At 44.5% G+C, this 19507-nt stretch overlaps 1 protein-coding gene across 5 annotated transcripts; it reads right to left on the bottom strand.

Moving 5' to 3' along the window:
* Window positions 1–46: 46 nt before the first annotated feature.
* On the bottom strand, window positions 47–15458 carry ADAD2 (adenosine deaminase domain containing 2). 5 transcript variants are annotated; one of them, XM_061596630.1, is made up of 11 exons: window positions 15360–15458; window positions 10581–10760; window positions 9545–9646; window positions 7947–7991; window positions 6860–6985; window positions 6011–6161; window positions 4449–4613; window positions 3226–3440; window positions 2536–2770; window positions 1362–1494; window positions 47–1219 (listed from the first exon to the last, which is right to left on the bottom strand). In XM_061596630.1, the coding sequence occupies exons 2-11, from the start codon at window positions 10753–10755 to the stop codon at window positions 1109–1111; spliced, it is 1458 nt and encodes a 485-aa protein (XP_061452614.1). In that variant the 5' UTR covers window positions 10756–10760; window positions 15360–15458; the 3' UTR covers window positions 47–1108. The 5 variants fall into 5 exon arrangements, with proteins under 5 accessions (XP_061452614.1, XP_061452613.1, XP_061452616.1 ...); XM_061596629.1 differs by lacking the exon at window positions 15360–15458 and adding an exon at window positions 13990–14117; XM_061596632.1 differs by lacking the exon at window positions 15360–15458 and adding an exon at window positions 13505–13566.
* Window positions 15459–19507: the final 4049 nt, after the last annotated feature.

The following is a 19507-nucleotide window of genomic DNA, read 5'->3' as shown; positions in this document are numbered from 1 at the left end:
CAGAAGACCAGCTTTGCCTCAGTTTGAACAAGCATCCATACACAAATTCCAAGGTATATAATTCTTTACTGGGATGGTAATATCTATAAAGGCTGTTCTACAAAACCAGTAGCCAAAGAAGTGCATTTCCAAACAAAGACAAAATGGCCAATTCTCAGCCCCAATCATAAAGCATATTTAGTTAAGAAGAACTTGGGTGTCTCGTTTTCTCATTTAACTCCACCACAAAACAGAACGCTACATAGCACTGAAAATTGTGGAGGGGGTGGGAATGGCAGTGATAAAATCTAGAATGCAATTTTATCAAGGACTTAGAGCACGAGTACCTAGAAAATAAAAAAATAAGCTTTTGATCCACAGTAACCGAATTTTGCTTGTATAAGTGTTCTTCAATAACGTGCACATTTTTAAGGATCAAGAAAATACAGTCTTTCTAGACGTACACAACCTCTGTAAGTTTATCACACAGCCACCTTCTCACACTATTGTCTACTTATATATGTGTCAAATGTGACACTGTCCTCCATGCAACACCTACCGAGAGGCTGCATTCAGATATAACAATAAACTATGGTTTAATAAAGTGTGGTTTATCATTCCAGGCATGTACTGCACTGAGCCTCAGAGTCACATGCTGCCCCCTCTCTTCCTCCAGCAGAGCTGTGCGATCAGAAACTTTCACTTCCTTTTTTGATTAACCACAGCTTGTGATTTCACCCAAACTAATGTTCATCTCGAGTATGGTCTGTGGCTCATTCCCATAACAATCACCATAGTTTATGGCTGCATGTGGACACCACCACGAAGTGGGTACAAAGAAAAAGAAAAAATCAACAAGCCCCACATATGAAGTAACCTCTAAATATGAGGTAAGAACATCAAGTCTAAATTACATATCTTACTATCTACTACATCATAACAACAAACCATTCTGATAACAGCATCATGGCAAACAATGTATTTAACATTTCAACACCCCCCCCCCAAGAATACAAGATTTCTAACTCCATTCGCTAGGATTACCCGCCTTGTTCACATCTATCCATGTATCCATTTTAAGCCTGAAAGGTCTTAAGTATGCAGACAACAGCTTGGCTGCCAGGGTAGTCTAACTGGGAAAGATGTCCACCAACTGCTTCTGTGGCCACTTTCCAAAATCTTGTGAGCTCAGCTGGGCATACACATGGAGTTTAGCATTCTGATAGGCCTCAGCTTGAACCTAGTTGAGGAAGAGAAAGGGGAAAGTGTCTAGAAGGAAAGACTAGCAGAAAGATTTGCAATTCCTGTCATTTGACCCATGATGAAAGCAAAACAGGGGAGTCGAAGCCCACATGCTCTTTGAGGGGATCGAAAAGACTCACCTTGGCTTCACGATACGTGGTCAGCAGCAAGAGGTCCTCTCTCTTCATCTCCTGAGCCACCTTCCTGAAGGATCTCAGCATGGCAGCCTTACAAAGCCGGCTAGGGCGATACTGCCCACATGGATTTGCCATACTGATGGGTGTAAAAGAGATTAATTAACAGGGGCCTTTAGTGAATCAACACAAACACATAGAATGAAGTAGGCTCTCTTAAAAACAACAACAGTGCATTCGAGCACAATTCAACCAATGTACCAAGAAGGGCCACAAATGGAAGGGCCACCAGTCCAAATTCTATAGCTTAAAGAATGTATAGTGTTTGAACTCAGCAATTCCCACTATAAATATCTTTCACTTGTGGCCCTGTCTGTACTCGTTTGTGTATGACGAATAAAAACATACATTGATTATGTGCAGGAGGAATAAGCCATTTTTTTAAAAAGCTAGTATCCTGTTGCTATGTATATTTATATAATTTATCTAATGACTAACTAGTCCTTTAAGTGGTCATTTTGATTCAAGTCTGTGTCTGTATTCGATTTAAATTTGTTTTTTTATATATATGTGAAATTATATATATATACACACACACTTTCACACGTGAAATTGTTTTTATATAGATATGAAATTTATATATGAATGAAATTGTTTTATATATGGTTTTATCATTGATGTTTTTATTGTTAAATTCCTTAGAGATATTTTATAGGCAGCTGTTCAAAAATGAAAACAACAGTCTGGGACACAGGGGAAGGGAAGACTGGGTGGGACCTTGTTATATTTGACAGCGACCTGCTTCCCAACACAGAACCAAAATAAAATCTGGTACCAAACAGACTATCACATATCTAACCCTCAACTATCTCCCATTTAGAGTGCCTATACAGCAGCGGATTCTCAGGAATCCGAACACACACAGACACTGTCTGCCTTTACTTTTCACTGGCTGCCCATTCCTGAACAATGCAAATGATTTATTAGCACAAATGGTGCCTGCATAAAGAGCAGAGTTTGCAGAAACAGATTCTCCTTTGTGAGAAGCTACAGAATTTGGCTTGTAGAGTTTAGATTGTTTTATTTGCAGTGAATCCACAACCAATTCCTAACAATACAGACAGAGAGATCATAGGCCCAGCCTGTCACCCCACCCTGCCCATCAGTGCCCCAAACTCACTCCCGTACTGCCTTCCCAACAGCCCCATTCACAAGTTCCAGCATCTCGTCTCCACCACACCAATTGAAGCTCAAGGCACGGCATTCTGGTAGCAAGTCAAGAGAAGCCACACAAGGACCTTTACAAAGGTACATCTGTCTGTGGCTAAATGGCTTTGGCAAGCCATCCCAGGATCCCGGCTTCAGTCGGTCATTGATAACCTGGCACAGGGTGTCGTGGTCTTGGTAAGGATCGCCTAAAACATAAAATTAGAAGAGGAAGAGGAAAGCAACTGTGAGGGGAAGGCAGGGCCTACATGATCTGAGGGCACAGCCAGCCCCTCCACTGGAGGACTCCAGAGGCTCCCAGCCCTGCCCAAAAGAACAGCTGAGGCACTGATGTGATTTGAGCTGCAATCAGGGAGGGAGCAAACAGCAAGTTGAGGTATAGAGAATCCTGACCTGTCCCTGCACTTACTGTGCTATAGGGTACCCTCAGAATCGTGTAGATTAGCATGCTGGGTCAGCACCAGCATAAAAGGCTTTTTTCTTTTCATTTAGTGCCCCAAAATCGAGGAATGCCCAGTACCCTTGGCTCTACAAGCTTGGAATATAAACATTTCCTTAATTTGGATGCTGCCAATACCGTGCATGGGCTTTTTATGTGAGTTCCACAATAAAGAGAAGAGGAAGAAGAAAAACCTATTATCACCTAGGACAATGCTGGTGATGTACACAGGGTGGATGATATGGCTGAGAAGGGCCCCCTGGACTCCCAAGACGCTCCAACGGGTCAGCTTGTCACTGCCAGAGACACAGTAGATGTAGGCAGACAGGGTGCTGGGGCGGCAATAGGAGACAGGCCTGAGCACTCCTTTAACACTGACATGGAGCCCAATGGATGGATTCAGCTGCAGTGGCACGATCCTGCAGGACACAGGAACAGAAAGGAAAACTCTCTTGACTCAGAGAGCAGCGTGGGAGTATGTACATATTCTAGCTGGGATGAAGGGTTAACTTCAAGGAGACTGAAAGATTCCAAGGAATGGTCTGAAGGAACATGCTGCTGACAATGTATTGAAGCTAAGCAGGGCTGGGTCCTCCCACCTTCCAGGGCCTGGATGGAAAGACCCACTTGGGAACTACATGTAGGTCACCTGAGGTGCTATGAGAAGGTAACGAATTAAAATTATTATTCTTTGCTTCTGAACCCAAAAAGCAGCCGCCCAGGTTGGAGGAAGGGCAAAGATCACTCTTGACAAAAATCCCCTGGATGTAAGCTTGGCTGCTTCCATTTTGTCAACTGCCAAAAATAACGAAGAAGCAGGTGAACAACTTTTGCAGGTTTCTGTGTTGCTTCAAAAAGCTGACTAGAAGCAGGAGAGGGAAGAAGAAATTAGTGTGTACCCCATGAATTGAGATGCCTCTCTCAATTCACGTCCTGTTCTGTTAGAAACTACTGTCTATCTCCAGCCTGAGTAAGGATCAACGCCGTTCTACCGAGTTTCTAACGTTGAGGTTGGGAGATGTTCTACCATCAGTGGTAGCCAGTGCCTATTGGGACTGGTAAAGCAGAAGGTCAACAGCAAGTGGAGCCAGAACCACAAATAGGCAGGGCCAACTAATTCTATTTTGTCCCCACCATCACTGCTGAGTTCTACAAGGCCACCACTGAGATTAGAGGAGGAAGCTGACAGGCAGTGCCAGACCCTGGGCTGAATATCAGGCAGGCAGGCATGGTGGGGGCCAGCTGAGGGCAGACTATGGTGAGTGTGGCAGTGCCCCATTTCCCCTAATGAACCAGCCTCCAAGGGCCATCATGATCCATACCACAAAAGCAAAACAGCCCATCTGACCTGCTCTCTCTCCCTCCAACACCTCCACTCCAACCTGCTCTGTGACTTACTGTATTCTGACCCACAGGCAAATACTCACTGGAAATTCTCTGGAGCTCCGCTGGGTCTCCGCCTCAGGTAGAGATGTAGAAAGCAATTTGGTTTCAGAGTCAGGTGCGCCCCGTCCTCTGCCAGCTGGAAGACGCACTTCTCAAGGGCAATGGGGTCTTGGCTGCAGTACATTAGTAGCTGCTTATATAAGTACCTGAGAACATGATGAATGGAATGTGAACCAAAGCAAAAGCATGGCTGAGGACACCACCTCAATTGTCAGACTCTGCTTGCCACCAAGGCTTGCAAATCTGGCCTAAGGGGACAGTCCATTAGCAAAATCTACTGCACAAGTTCAATTAAAATGAACAAGAGCTGCCCAAAAGCATTACAAGGCATCATAAAAAAAATCTGTGTGGAAACTAGTGATGGGCTCCGTTTCTGCAGTAATTGGATTTGCCATCAGATTAATTATTTCTGATATTCTCTATCTTTGCAGACAGAATTTTGCAGTAGCAACTCTCCATGTCTGGCTTCTGATTTATTCTCCCCTCCCCCCCCGATTCATTTTTTTACATCCTCAGAGGATGTTCCTTTCCCGTTTCTCCTCTTTGCTACTAAGGATCTTGGACCTTAGTGCATAGTTACAATAGTACATAGTCTATTCTTGACAAATCTGTCAATTTTGGTTTCTCTCAGTTTCACATTTTTCCAGTATTAAATTCAGTTGTTCACATTTTTGCAACAATCTCTGATTTTTAAAAAAAATCCTCGTGAAAATTCATCAACATTTTAGTGCAAATACGCACATTTCTGTAAGCAGTTTTGACTAATAAACACATTTGCAAGCAATTTTTCCTAATATAATGCATTTTTGTATGTTATTTTCACTAAAATATGCATGTTTGCCTGGTTGGAGAACTGCATTACAAATTTCAGAGAAATGCAGATTTGGAAGAATAGCTGTGTCTCAGTTAACTTATCAGTTGGATAACTGCAAAACAGCTAGTGTTTGCATTATAATGCACACAAAATTGAATTTCTCTGCAATCCCTAGTTACACTGTAGGCATGTATTTTTGCAACATCATCCCCACCAAAATAACTGGGCAATACCTGAAGAAATCCAGCGGCGTCTCTTACTGCCAAACTTATCCATCCAAGTGTTTCAAGAACTCACTTCTCCAGTGAGAGAGCAATAACTAGCTCACCCCACCCCCATCTGCCAGACCTCAGGGGACTATTATGGGTAAATAAGAGAGTTCACTTTGAGAGTACAGTGAGACAATATTAGAGTTTTGTTTATTATTTTATGTATTAAATTTCTATTCCGCCCTTCCCCCTAAAGAAGCCCAGGGCAGCAAGAATGCCTCTGGGTAAATACTGAGTGACTTCCTGGACTATTGGTCAACCCCAACCAGTCCCCCACAATCTGGGATTAGGAATATCAGCCTCTCACAATTTCAAGGCAGGATTGATATCTGGCACCTCTCATTTGTGGAATTCCATATTGCCCTCTGCCTCTACCTCCCCTTGCTCTCCCAAGTTGCTCTTTCTCAACTCGGCCAATAAAACCAGCACTGGACATCAGGACAGGGAAAGGGTGCCTCACCTCAGCAGTGCTCTGCGGGCCACCACTAGTCCATGCATGTCATGGACTCTCCTGCCACTGAGCTCCATCCAGCCCTCGTAGCAAACCTCTCCTGTTCCCAGGGCAACCAGCTCATAGGTCTCCTTGTAAGAGCTCTGACTGTTGGCAGCCTCTGAGAGGACAGGAAAGGAAGCATAGAAATATCCGTTAGGACTTCAAACTCTGGCTCAAGGCAGAGAGGAAATATCCAGTTGGGCAACAGCCATTTGGAAGCAGCCCCTTGCCTAGCAAATGTCTAGGCCGAATTAACCATTATGCTGAGTGCTCTGTTGAGGGGGGCACAAGCAAATACTGCTGCAGTGTCATTACCTGGAGCTGGAATAGGAGCCCGACTAGATGGATTTTCCATCCCTCTCAGCTTCAGAGCTACCTCGCATTTCCTTCCTCTTCAGAAGGTAAGAAGATCCCTGAGGGCCCATCTACACCAGCATCTCATTCCTTTTAAAAGACCCATCTTTTTATCCAAGCATTTGGTTAAATCTTTACCCCTTTGTTTTGATGTTTTTAAGGATTTTATGGATTTGTTTGTGTATGCTTCTTTGTATTTTTAAATCTATGTAATCCACCTCAGGACTCACATTCTGGGTGAGAAGCGGACAACAAATGTATTATTATTTCTTCCCATAATGGCCAGCCAAGTAGCTTCCAAAAAGTGCTCCAGTAGGTCGTAAACGCAAGTCATGGAGTCATTGCTCCTCAGAGGTGTTCTGCCTTTGAAGCAGGAGGGTCAGCATAGCCATCATGACTAATACCCAGGTAGGGATTTTTTTCTCCTACCCCCCCCCAAAAAAAGACAGCCAAGTAGCTCACCTCTTTCCAGTATGAAGGCTGCCACGCTGCTCATACAACCTTGGTACCGCACATCTTCTCCAAGAAGCATTTCACAAATGTCACTGGTAATAGCAGCACAGCGCTGCGGATGGGAAACTTCATTTTCTGGTGGAGAGAAAAGGGATGGATTGTTTTCCCTGGGATAAGTGTTTTGGACACTTCTATGTATTCTGCAAATGTGAGAAGATCTAAAGTCACGTAGGGCTCAGCCCCAAGACCATTTTTAAATGCCAGAGTCCTCAGGAAGTATGAAAAAGAAGTGGACACTTGCTGACTGACATTCCTTCCTCACTGGGCTATAGACAGACAGGTTTGTAAGGGTTGTAAGTAGGATGGCATAGGCATAATTGCCTTTGATGTGCATCTGGATCTTTTGTCCCACTGTTGTTTCTGCTCAAAAAATCTTCACACTTGTCTGCAGTCATAGTTACTGGAACCAGTCCCTGAACATCATATTTCCTGTTTGTTTGTTTGTTTGTTTGTTTGTTTGTTTGTTTGTTTGTTTAAGGCAGTTATATATCGCTTTTCAGGTGGACCTCACAAAGCGTTGTTGCTGCTTTCAGTCTGCAAACGATACATAATTCATTACGTTCTTGCTCATTTGCATTGCATTTCCTTTGCATTGAAATGAATGGGGTGGAATAACATAATGACAACATAATTTGCATAATTAATTCTGTAAATTATGCAAGTTATGTCATTTTGCCACAGCAGGACAAATAGAGTAGTTTTTGGCATTAAATGAACTGCAGCAGAAAGGAAGTAGCGCTGCATGTGACAAACACAGGGCGAAACGGAAAACAAAGTCTTCTTACATCCCTTCCTGCAACTCCTCTCCAAGATCTCGGGAAGGGAACTTTCCCAGCTCAAACAGTTACACCACCATAACTTCCCTCTACCAAGTATAGGGAAGGCAAAAGGCCACAGGCAGTTTCTTACAGACATCTTAAAACACATGAATATTTTTAACAATTAAACTTGCTACAAAGGACACGTGAAAGTTATGGATACAAGACAGAGAATTAATGGGGTAAAGAAAATACATTTTTCAAAACTTCATTCTTACCAGCAGGCTGAGGTTTTACAGAAGAAACTGAGAGAGCTGGCAAGCCTAGAAGACATAAAAGATAGACCACCACACTGATATGAGGAGACGTACTGAGGCACAGTCACCCTGTGCTAAATCTGCCTGTTGCAATTTGCAATACATTGTGCCATTTGCATGAGAACCCTTCTTCCTTCACATGCACACAGAGCTCAGGTTTGAAAAGGAAATGTCAGTCTCTTCCAGCTTGGAGAGACCGCAGTCAACTCCAGAAAGGTATTTCAGTGCCTGGGCTTCACCTGGAGACATGTAAGGCAACAAGAGTGTCTCCGAACATGTGCAGTCCTCAGGGTTCCCCTGAGAACTGAGTAACCACAGAGAACACAAACACCCACCAGAACACTAGAGATGTGAGCGACCTTGGCAAGAGACACTGGAAGACGGCAGTTCATTCCTAACTCTTATGAGGGGGCAGGTCTATCCAAGCCCGTTCCAAAATTTAGGGTACCTGGATTCTGCTCTCCACTCCATGAAAAGGAAGTGAGAGTTTACCAGGTAGAAACAGTACATTTAAATCACACGGCTTCCTTCAAAGAACACTGGAAAATGAAGTTTTCTTGTACTTATTTATTTATTTATTTATTTATTAAATTTATATACCGCCCGACTAGCAATAGCTCTCTGGGCGGTGAACATAAAACATACTTAATTTTATATGCAATACGTTAATATGAATATGCAATTTATATGCAATACTATATGGTGATACTAAATATGTTTTGTTCAGTTAATTGTATTTTACTGATTGTGACTTTTTGTATCTGCTGTTTTAAGATGTTTTGACTTATGTTGTACACCACTTAAGAGTTTTATTTAAATATATGCAGTATATAAATAGTCTACATAAATAAATAAGTTTCTTAAGGAAATTGTAGCTCTGTAAGGAGTGCACTACAGTTCCAAGGATTCTCTGGGGGAAGCTGTGTGCGTTAAATGTATAATGTGGATGTGATAATGACAGGGAATTCTGAGGTTTGCTGGACCAGGGTCCTTTAGGAAATTGAAGACACAGGCTGGCAGCAAAGATAGGCCTTCATTGGACAAGCATAGGCATGCTCAGTCTTCCTCTGAGTGAGTGGAGAACTGTGTCATGACACTGCTTGCCTGGGTTTTTATACACTCCAGGACAAAGACTTTAGCATATACCAATCAGGAGGTTACACATCAGTATTACATAGGCATTACACAGAGGATACACTGCCTACATTATTTTCTTAGCCAATTTGGTAATGTTCACATACCAGTACATTTCCCTATGAGCTAAGTACTCCAGCTAATGAGCTAATGCATTTCAACTACTGCAATCCTTCCTACGTCTTGGAGATACCAAGATGTACTAGCCTTTTGTTCCTTTTAGCTTATCTTAGAGAGCTGAAGCTGTGCCAAGCATTTCATGCATTCCAACCTAGTATGCAGAAGAGACAGCACCAAGGAAAGGATTTATAGCTGGCCTGCTACACTATTAGAAATATTATACCTTACAATTCCCAATGAATATATACTTGTTTGAATATAAGAATTCCCCATTAATAAAGCTCCGTAATTCTCACAAGACTCACATTTATCTAGCTTCTCCAGTTGCGCATCACAAACATTATCAGTTGGCTGATCCCATCCATCCAGAAGCGGCTTCTTAAAAGAGGCAGAGGGCAGAAGGGGCACTGCAGCAAGAAAATTGATGGAAAAGTAGGAAGATGGGGTGCCAGGGCAGAAAACAAACCATGAGCATAGGGCAGGAAGGAAAGCAGAAATGTCCCTGTTATCCTCTGAACCCCCACAAAAGTTGAGCCTACCCGTTTGTTAAAGATCTACACCCCCCAAGAGGTGGAAAATAGGTAGCAGCCCTGCAACAATTGCAGTTTTATGTGTAATCACAACTTATATAAATCTTACCGTGCAACAAGGGGAAACAACCTGCTCAAGGCAGAAACAGAGGTGGGGGAGATTACAAGACATAGATTGATCTGTGAAGTCACCCACACCTCCAGTATAGAAAGGAAGAAAATGCATTTAGCTCTTACAAAGTTTAACAATATCTTTTTTTTCCTACTGCAGAGGCAAGAACTGTGTACATCTGGTTATCTGTTATCAAAAATTCACTTCCAGTGCTTTGTAAAATATTTATTAGCGAGCGTGTCACATACAGAAATATTGGCAAAATAAAACAAATGGCTAGTATGTTTAAAATTGTGATTACACACAAAACTGAGTAGTTGCTGCAAGGCTGATGGCACGCATGCATGCTATGTGCGTACATCCCTGCCATGAGCCAAGATGGCGGCAGAGGCTTCAGCCCCTTAAGGAAACCTCAACCGCCATCTTGGTTAAGGGCAGTGCTGCACGCGCAACCGCACAACAGCCTAGAAAGATAGGTTGAAGCAAGGGAATGGCGGGGGCTCCGAAGCTCTCGCCATACGATCTGTGGCAGCAACCCTGCCACAAATCACGGAAGGGGAGCGCTGGGGCAGACTTGTGCTCAAGGGCCCTGACATGTCTGGGGCCAGCCCTAACGGTCACCATAAGTTATAATCAACTTGAAGGCATATAACAACAACAATTCTCCTTTCAGGCCCAGTTAACCTCTCCAGCACCTACCCTTTCCTTGTGTGACACTAGCAGACCCAGAAGAGTCTGTGCAAGTCAGAGGCTCCTCCACAGCTATAGTTTGAAGTTGTTCTGCCTTCCAAGGGGACTGGATCTGACCTTTCTGCAGTGATGCTGCTGCCTTAAGGTTCCGGCAACCCTCTCTTGCCACTTCTTTGTCTGACATTTTTCCTGGGAAGAAGGAAAACAGATGAAGATTAAAACTTTCTGCTCACAAGGATAAAAGAAGGGATGTTTAAAATTACACCTATTGCTTAAATTCAAAGTTTCGCACAGTCTGTTGAGATTAGCAGAGGTAGTTCCGCCACCTTCAGCTCAGGCAGTGGTGGCCCGGGAGCAGGCATTCTCTGTGGCACCCCCTATATTGTGGAACCTCCTCCCCACAGAGATGCATCTGACAACTTCACTGTATAGCTTTCAGTGAATGCTGAAGACACACCTCCTTACACTGGCCTTGGACACATGAGACGTATATTTTTATGACCCACCCTATTTTTTGTGATGTGGTTTTAGGATATTTTTACCTGCTTTTAATTATGTTTTCTAAAACCATTGTGACCCACCCTAGAACCTTTCTTTGGGTGAAGGGCAAGCAATAAATCTAAATTATAAAAAATAAAATAAAAATAATTGAATTTTTTTTCATTTATTCAATGTGTTGGTCACTTTCCTTCACAAGAGTGAAGCCAAAACAACTTACAATCAATAAAAAGAGTTAAAACCAGTAAAAAAACGAAAGCAGAACTATTTTTTAATATAGTTATACACTCCAGGACAAAGACTTTAGCATATACCAATCAGGAGGTTACACATCAGTATTACATAGGCATTACACAGAGGATACACTGCCTACATTATATATATATATATATATATATATATATAACAGCAGTGGAACAACCCACCCCCTAAAAGAGGCTACAACATCAACAGATGTATGTAAGGAGTAAGTATGCCAACGTTATATTGCAGTGGTATTATAAATTTTATTATGCATTAAGACTGCTGTGCTATCATTTGTCTATTTTTGTGAACTGCTTTGAGTACAGTATGTTGATGGAAAATGCACTATGTAAACAAACTGAATATGACTACTAATGTATAGACAGAAGATGGTTTAAATACGGTCATAACAACAGTCATAGCAACATAATAAGAGCCCTGTTGTTGGATCAGACCAAAGGCCTATCTATCCCAGCATTCCGTTCTCAGTCTATCTGAAGGAGTGCCTCCAGCATCAGCAGCAATGCCGCCCAACAAGATGAGCCTCAAAAGGCCTTCTCTCTATCCCACCAGTTAAAACAGGTAGACTGGTGAGGACTAGGGAGAGGGCTTTTTCAATTGTGGCCCCCATTTTGTGGAACTCCCTCCCAAATGATGCCCCCTCTATGATGAGCTTCGGCCGGGCCCTGAAGACCTGGCTCTTTAGGCAGGCTTTTGGGGTGGGTTAGGTTTTATTATTACTGTTGAGATTTTTAATGTTTTAATGTATTTCTATGTTTTTATTTTGTACGTCCCCCAGAGTGGCTGGACAGCCAGCCAGATGGGCGACTAATAAATTTAATAAATAAAATAAAAATTGAAGCCGACAAGATCCCTCTGGAAAGCCCACAAGCAGGGAAGGAGTGCAGTAACACCTCAGGTAATAACACACTAGAGGTAGTAGACAGCCACCGTGTATCAGCCAATGCTAAGTATAGCACTGCTAAGTATATCAGCCAATGCTAAGTACAGCATACTCTACCAGTATGTCTTACTCCCGCTGAAAGCCATCCAGTCTCACAGCCATCACTCTGAGATAAGTGATATCTCTAATCAATAAGCAAGCTTTGTATACTGTAGTCAAACATCTTATCAATTTCTCTGTAATTATGAAATTTCACACAATTGCAGTGCAATCCTATGCATGTCTATTAAGTAGGCCCCACTGAGTTCCAGGGGAGTTAATGAATATAGGGTAGTTTAGACCTAGGTTCGAATCCCCACACAGCCATGAAGCTCCCTGGGTGACCTTGGGCCAGTCACTGCCTCTCAGCCTCAGAGGGAGGCAATGGGAAACCCCCTCGGAATACAGCTTACCATGAAAACCCTGCTCCTAGGGTGGCCATAAGTTGGCATTGACTTGAAGGCAGTCAATTTCCTTTCTATACATAGGACAGCCTTAGTCAGTTTCTTCCAGAAATCAAGCACATTTACTAGTTAAAATTTCTCATTTTTTAAAGTGACAACAAAGTTCAGAATTCCACAACCTCACCAGCCCAACAAACACTGTGTTGTTGTTTTGGGCTTCTTGTATTGTAAGCTGCCATGAGTACTATGTTTTGAGAGGGCAGGCGGTACAGAAACCAGGTAAACAAATAATAATAAACAAACACAAAACTGCCACTTCCCACAGTGATGGAAATCCTCAACATTTTCCTTCCCCAAAGTGTCACAAATCCCCCCATCACAATTCCTTTGGAGCTCCAGACTCCCCACTGCATTTGCCATTCCTTTATAACCCCGCCACAGAATTCATCACTCCCCAACTCAAAATATCTTCCACTGACAAAGCCCCACCATATCTCTCTCCCCTAAAATTCTACAAAAACTCTCCAAATGCCACAAGTCTTATACAGTACCTCCATGTGTTGCAGAACCTTCTCTCTGAATTGGGACCCATTCCTCTGCTCTACTTCATAACACTACCCAAATACTCCCCCCATCTCCAGACAGCAGCCGTACAGAATTGCTAATAACTGCCCACAGAATCTTCTTTTCCCCAAACTCGACAGAATGACCCTCCACAATCTCCTTATCAAGTTCCACATAACTATTGAGGGGGGGCCGACAATTATCAGCCAAAAAAATGAGGCCTACTCCATGGTGGCTCGTAGCTCTTGCCTCGCGATTTCTCCCTTCCAAGGGAAACCCACCAGATCCAGAGGCTTCTCCCTTTGCAGAGGCCAGTCCAAAGCTTTCTATTTAGCCAGCATCGTTTGCTTTGGTTTCTTAGGCTGCAATCCAGTACACACTTACCTGGGAGTCCCATTGAACCTAATGGAGTTTACATCTGAGTAGACATGCATTAGATTGCAGCCTTCATCCCCATTGCCTGCAGATTTTGCTGCATTTTATTGCTGGCTTTTTTATTTTGTTTGCTTTTATTCTCAATCTGTTGTAAAGCTACTTTCAGTACTAAATAGTGGGAGAACAGCACGTAAATGGTCATATTATTATTACTACTACTACAGACTGCTACCTGGTTAAAAAAATAGCCAAAAATCTGTGCATTAGTCAATTCATTGATTAATCAAATCCATGTAAATTTGTACAGGTGAAAAACATGGTAAATCTATTATTAAAAAAAACATTTCCTTTGGTTTCAGGTGATGCGCATCTGTGGCAATGCCAGCATTACCTCTGAAGACACCTTCTCCCTTTGCTCCCATGCGGGCAGGTCCTCTTTAAAGATGGCTCTTGCAGTTGTAAAAACTGTGGTATGTGTAGTGGGGGGGGTTTAGTTGGTTAATCTGTTCATCAACCAACTAAGCATTGCAGGCCTAATTAATATTTGGGAAAGATGTTCCTTTCCCAGAACACCTCAGCGCACCCCAAGGTCCACAACAGCCCCTCTCACCTTGGCAGAGCCCCCCCCCATCCTCTTATTCCTGGCCTCCCAACAATAACCCCAAACTCTGGAGGGAACCCCCTCCAATACAATAAATCCAGAAAGGCCCCAAAGTGGCCCTTTTCTGATGACACCCCAGAAGTGCGGCTCAGTTCTACTTCTCCCCACAAGCCCCACATTCCCCCTTCCAGAGAATTTCCTCCAAAACCTCCACAAGAAGGCCCCTCTCCAAAGCCTTCACAGCGAAGCCCTCCCAGCTAATTCCCCCTCCTATGTGGCCCACAGAGCTTGGAAAAGTTACTTTTTTGAACTACAACTCCCATCAGCCCAATCCAGTGGCCATGCTGGCTGGGGCTGATGGGAGTTGTAGTTCAAAAAAGTAACTTTTCCAAGCTCTGGTGGCCCCACACAACCCCCCTCTTACCCCAAAGCTTAGCAGTCCACCCCCCTAAAAAATATCTCCCCCCTCAAAATGTCCCACTAGATTCAACTGCCCACCTCCACCCATCCCTTTGGACACTTCAGAGGCCCTCGCGCCCTTCCCGCCCTCGCACCCCCAATTTATTAGGGTTGATTGGGGGGGAAGCACTGAGGCGCTGGGTCTTTGGGTGGCCCAAGAAGGCAGCCAGGGGGAGGTGGCAGCAGCTCATTTGTGGGGTGTTCAGCTGAAGAGCAAGAAAGGTGCATGCGGGCCGGCAGTGGGGCTGCCAGTGGGGCTGCCAGGGGTACAGAAAACGGGGGGGGCGGAGGAGGGAGGGGGCGATCATGCCTTAGAAAAGAAGGGGGCACTCGAAAGAGATCCCAAAATGGCTGCTTGCATGCACGCACCGAGAGGCTTGTGCAGCTTGCAAAGCCCTGGCTGCCAGCCCCACGGTGGGGCGGAGGCGGCTCCGTTCAGTCCTTGGGGAGCGTGGGGCACGGAGGAGGGGCACATTTTGCGGGCAGGGGAGGCCCTGTTTGCTTAGGCTCACTGGAGGGTGATCTAGAATAAAAGCTAAATGGATGAGGATGTGGGGGGCGCAAAGGGCTTGCTCCCGGGGCGGGGAGAGCCACGGTGGCGATAAACTCGGGGGCGTGGGGAGATTTTTTTGCACAGCCCTCTTGATCCCCTTATTGCCGTTCCAGAGAGCAGAGAAGGCCGCTGCCCTTGAGGTCCCCACCTCGTGTTTCCCCCGCCAAGCTTCCTATAGCTGGAAAGCAAACAGGAGGAAAGTCATTCTGCACGTGTGAAAGAGGGGCAGAAATCCTCCCTCCGCCGCCCCCCTTTTCCAGCCAATAAGGAGAGAGGGTCGGGATATTAGCGTCGTCCCCCTTTTACAGGTGCCGCCCACCCCTTTGTAGCCTGATCCTGTGCAAATGTATTGTTTTTATTCATTCATTTATTTAACAGCCCACCTTTCCTCCAAGGAGCTCAAGGTGATGCGCATGCTTCTCCCCCTCCTCATTTAATCCCCACAGCAACCCTGTAAGGTAGGTTAGGCTGAGAGGCAGTGACTGACCCAAAGTCACCCAGTGAGCTTTATGGCAGAGCGAGGATCTGAACCCTGGTCTCCCAGATCTTAGTCCAACACTCTACATCACACTGGCTCTTAGTTTACTCAAAAGTCACTCATTTCAATGGGGCTGTCTCTGGACATGTGCATAAGATACTTAAATAAATAATCGATGTATTGGTCTTGCTTGGGCTCACAGTGGTCTCTAAAATACAACGGATCAGTTTAAGAACATAATTAAATATAACAAATGCTGAACTGTAAGCTCTTACTACAGACAGTAAAGGTACCCTGGCCTTTGATGCTTGAGATGTAAAGTTTTAGGACCTGCCTTCTTCTTGTGATTGTAATTTGTTTTGAACTGCTCCGAAACATCCTCTCCCCCTGAATAGAACTCAGACTGCACCCTGGTATACACCACAGTTGCGGGGTCTGAGACAGGAGGTGAGACGACTAGAATGCCGGTGGCGGAAATCTTGCGCTGAAGACGATCGGACACTGGTTAGAACGGCAATAGCGGCCTACCAGCGGGCAACAAAGGCAGCAAAGAGGCAATTCTTTGCTGCCTCTATTGCGTCGGCAGAGTGTTGTCCCAGGAGGTTGTTCCAAGTGGTCCGAAGCCTGGTCGGTCCAGTTGCTCAGGAACCTATGGAGCATTCTAAAGCCTCCTGTGACACTTTTGCCAAACACTTTGCTGATAAAATTGAGCGCCTGAAGAGTAGGATTCTGTATGCCGTGGTTACAGGTAGTGGACCAGAATCGGCCAGTTGCATTCCGGTCTGCTGGGATCGGTTTCAGCCTCTTCTCTCTGAGGAAGTGGACAAGGTGTTCTCTACTGTGAAGCCAACCACTTGCTTGCTTGATCCTTGCCCTTCGTGGCTCATTATGAGCTGCAAAGAGAGACTGGGCAAAGGGATCAAGGCGGTGGTAAATGCGTCCTTGGAAGAGGGTGCAATGCCATCAGCCCTCAAGGAGGCAGTGATAAAGCCCATCTTGAAAAAGTCCTTCTTGGATCCCCAAGAGTTGAACAACTTCCGCCCAGTCTCTAATTTACCATTCCTGGGCAAGGTGATTCAGCGAGTGGTGGCTAAACAGCTACAGACACACTTAGATGAAGCAGATTACTTAGATCCTTTCCAATCGGGCTTCAGGACTGGACATGGAACTGAAACAGCCTTGGTCACTCTGGTGGATGATATGAGGAGGGCGTTGGATAGGGGAGAACACACATTCCTCGTCCTCCTGGATCTCTCAGCGGCTTTCGATACCGTTGACCACGGTATCCTTTTAAACCGCCTGGAGGGATTGGGAATAGGGGGCACTGTTTTACGGTGGTTCCATTCCTATCTCTCCGGTAGGCAACAACGGGTAGCATTGGGGGATGAGGTTTCAGACCCTTGGCCTCTCAACTGCGGAGTGCCACAGGGTTCTATCCTCTCCCCCATGCTATTTAACATCTATGTAAAGCCGCTGGGGGCCATCATCAGGAGATTTGGGCTGCAGTGCCACCAATATGCAGATGACACTCAGCTCTATCTCTCATTTAAGTCCTCACCAGAGTTGGCTGTGAATGCCTTGTCCAAATGCCTGGAGTCCATAAGTGGATGGATGGGAGAGAACAGACTGAAGCTAAATCCCGACAAGACCGAGGTGTTACTCGTGGGGGATAAGAGAAGGTTGGGAGATTTAAACTTGGTGCTCAATGGGGTGAAATTACCCCTGAAGGACCAGGTTCACAGCCTAGGGGTCATTCTTGACTCCCAGCTGTCCATGGAGGCTCAGGTCTCGGCAGTGAGCCGGGCAGCTTGGTATCAACTACATCTGATACAGAGGCTGCGACCCTACCTTCCTGTACATCTGCTCCCACGAGTGATACATGCCCTGGTCTCCTCTCGTTTAGACTACTATAATGCGCTCTGCGTGGGGTTACCCCTGAAAATGGTCTGGAAATTGCAGCTGGTACAGAATGCGGCGGCACGCTTGATAAAGCAGAGCCGTCGCTGGGATCATATCACCCCAGTGTTGGTAGATCTACACTGGTTACCAGTTGTCTACCGGGCCCAATTCAAGGTGTTGGTGCTGACCTTTAAAACCCTATACGGTTTCGGCCCAGTTTATCTGAAGGAACGCCTCCAGTATCACCAATTATGCCGCCAAACAAGATCAGCCTCACAAGACCTTCTGTCGGTCCCACCGGTGAAAACAGCTAGGCTGGTGCGGACCAGAGAGAGGGCTTTTTCGATCGTGGCCCCCACCCTCTGGAACTCGCTTCCTTTTGACCTCCGACATGCTCCCTCCCTGATAGGTTTTCGCCGAGCCTTAAAGACCTGGCTATTCAGGCAGGCCTATGGGGTTTCTGGGGTGGACTAGTTTTATGGTGTATTAATTGAAAGATGGTTTTAGATAAATTGATGTTGCTGTTGTGATTTGTTGATTGTATATTGTTTTATTGTATTTGAACTGTTGTACGTCGCCCAGAGTGTCCGTTGAGTCGGACAGATGGGCGACTAACAAATCAAATTTTATTATTATTATTATTATTATTATTATTATTTAATGTTGTATTTTTAAATTGCTGTGGCTTAGGGTAAAGGGGGTAATAACAAAATAACAACAGCTAGTTAGAATACTTTGATCACTGCAACACAGTGTTAAAAGGGGGGGATCACGTATTTAGCCCAACAGCCATGAAATATTCAGTTGTGGAACCTGTGGATTTGCCACCTTGAGAGAGCTTACATTAAACAGATTTTTTGTAAAGTGAGCTTGCTTAAATAAATTATACTTCTGTGAAACTGGTATTGTGGAACATTTATTTATTTATTATTACAGTTATATCCCACCTTTTCTCCAAGAACTTCAAGGTTCCGTACATGGTTATCTTTGCCCCCCCCCCAACTCTCCATTTCATTCTCAGCCCAACCACTATCTTCACAACAATCCTGCGAGGTAGGTTAGGCTGGGAGACTGTCACTGCACCAAGGTCACGCTGCAGCAAGCTTCATGGTTGAGTGGAAATTTGAATCCTGGTCTTCCGGGTCCTAGTCCAATACTCTACCTATACTTATTACATTATAGTACTTTCTATCTCAAAAGGAGACACACTTATGGCAACTGAACATTATTAATTATGGGTTGTATCCAATGTTAGTCCTATTCAGAGCGGACCCATTGAAATTAATGAACATGACAGATTAAGGCCCATTAATTTTAATGGGTTTTCTCTGAGTAGAACACAGTTGGATACAGGGAGGTATTTTAGACTTATTCTAAGGTGCTCTGGGAAGCATACATTAATTTCCCCCTATTTTTCCTCCTTCCAACAACCCTGTGAGGTGGGGTAGGCTGATAAAAAGTGACTGGCCCAAGGTCACGCAGCAAGCCTTGTGGCTGAGTAGGGATTTAAACGTGGGTTTTCCCCAGTCTGGCATTCACACACTCTGGCCACTGCACCACATTCACAGAATTGGCTCATATTCCCAGCACTGAATTGGCCCATATTCTTACAATATTCACCACATGCATTGAGGCATAAAGTTGTGCCTTAAAAACAAAACTTAGTCAAATTTATGTTGCCAGGAAGGAGGCTGTGTGAATCCACCCATTTGAAGCATTGAGGTTTTTGTTTGTCCTGGATGCCTGGATCTCTGAAAGTCAGCTGTTTTTAATGATAAAAATGTTCCGTTTTCTTGATTTACATTCGTTTGATTTGGGGATGTAGCGATAAAGTTGCAATCTTGTGCTCGGGTATGTGGAGTAAACCCCATTAAATTCAATGAGACTTACTTCTGAGGAGACATACATAGGAATGCACT

The sequence above is a fragment of the Rhineura floridana genome, chromosome 15 (assembly GCF_030035675.1).
Source record: "Rhineura floridana isolate rRhiFlo1 chromosome 15, rRhiFlo1.hap2, whole genome shotgun sequence".
Lineage (NCBI taxonomy): Eukaryota > Metazoa > Chordata > Lepidosauria > Squamata > Rhineuridae > Rhineura > Rhineura floridana.
The sequence above is the reverse complement of the archived record's forward strand: the minus strand, read 5'-3'. Positions and strand labels throughout refer to the sequence as shown.

What these genes read in the sequence shown, in the direction of transcription:
- ADAD2 (XM_061596629.1), bottom strand. Translation starts at nt 14,020, where the DNA reads ATGGGAGCAAAGGGAGAAGGTGTCTTCAGAG. An exon ending in GGAGCTCCAGAGAATTTCCA is followed by an intron (nt 3,441 to 4,448) that starts GTGAGTATTTGC and finishes TGTGTCCTGCAG; the next exon opens with GATCGTGCCACTGCAGCTGA. An exon ending in GTTGGGAAGGCAGTACGGGA is followed by an intron (nt 1,495 to 2,535) that starts GTGAGTTTGGGG and finishes TACACCCATCAG; the next exon opens with TATGGCAAATCCATGTGGGC.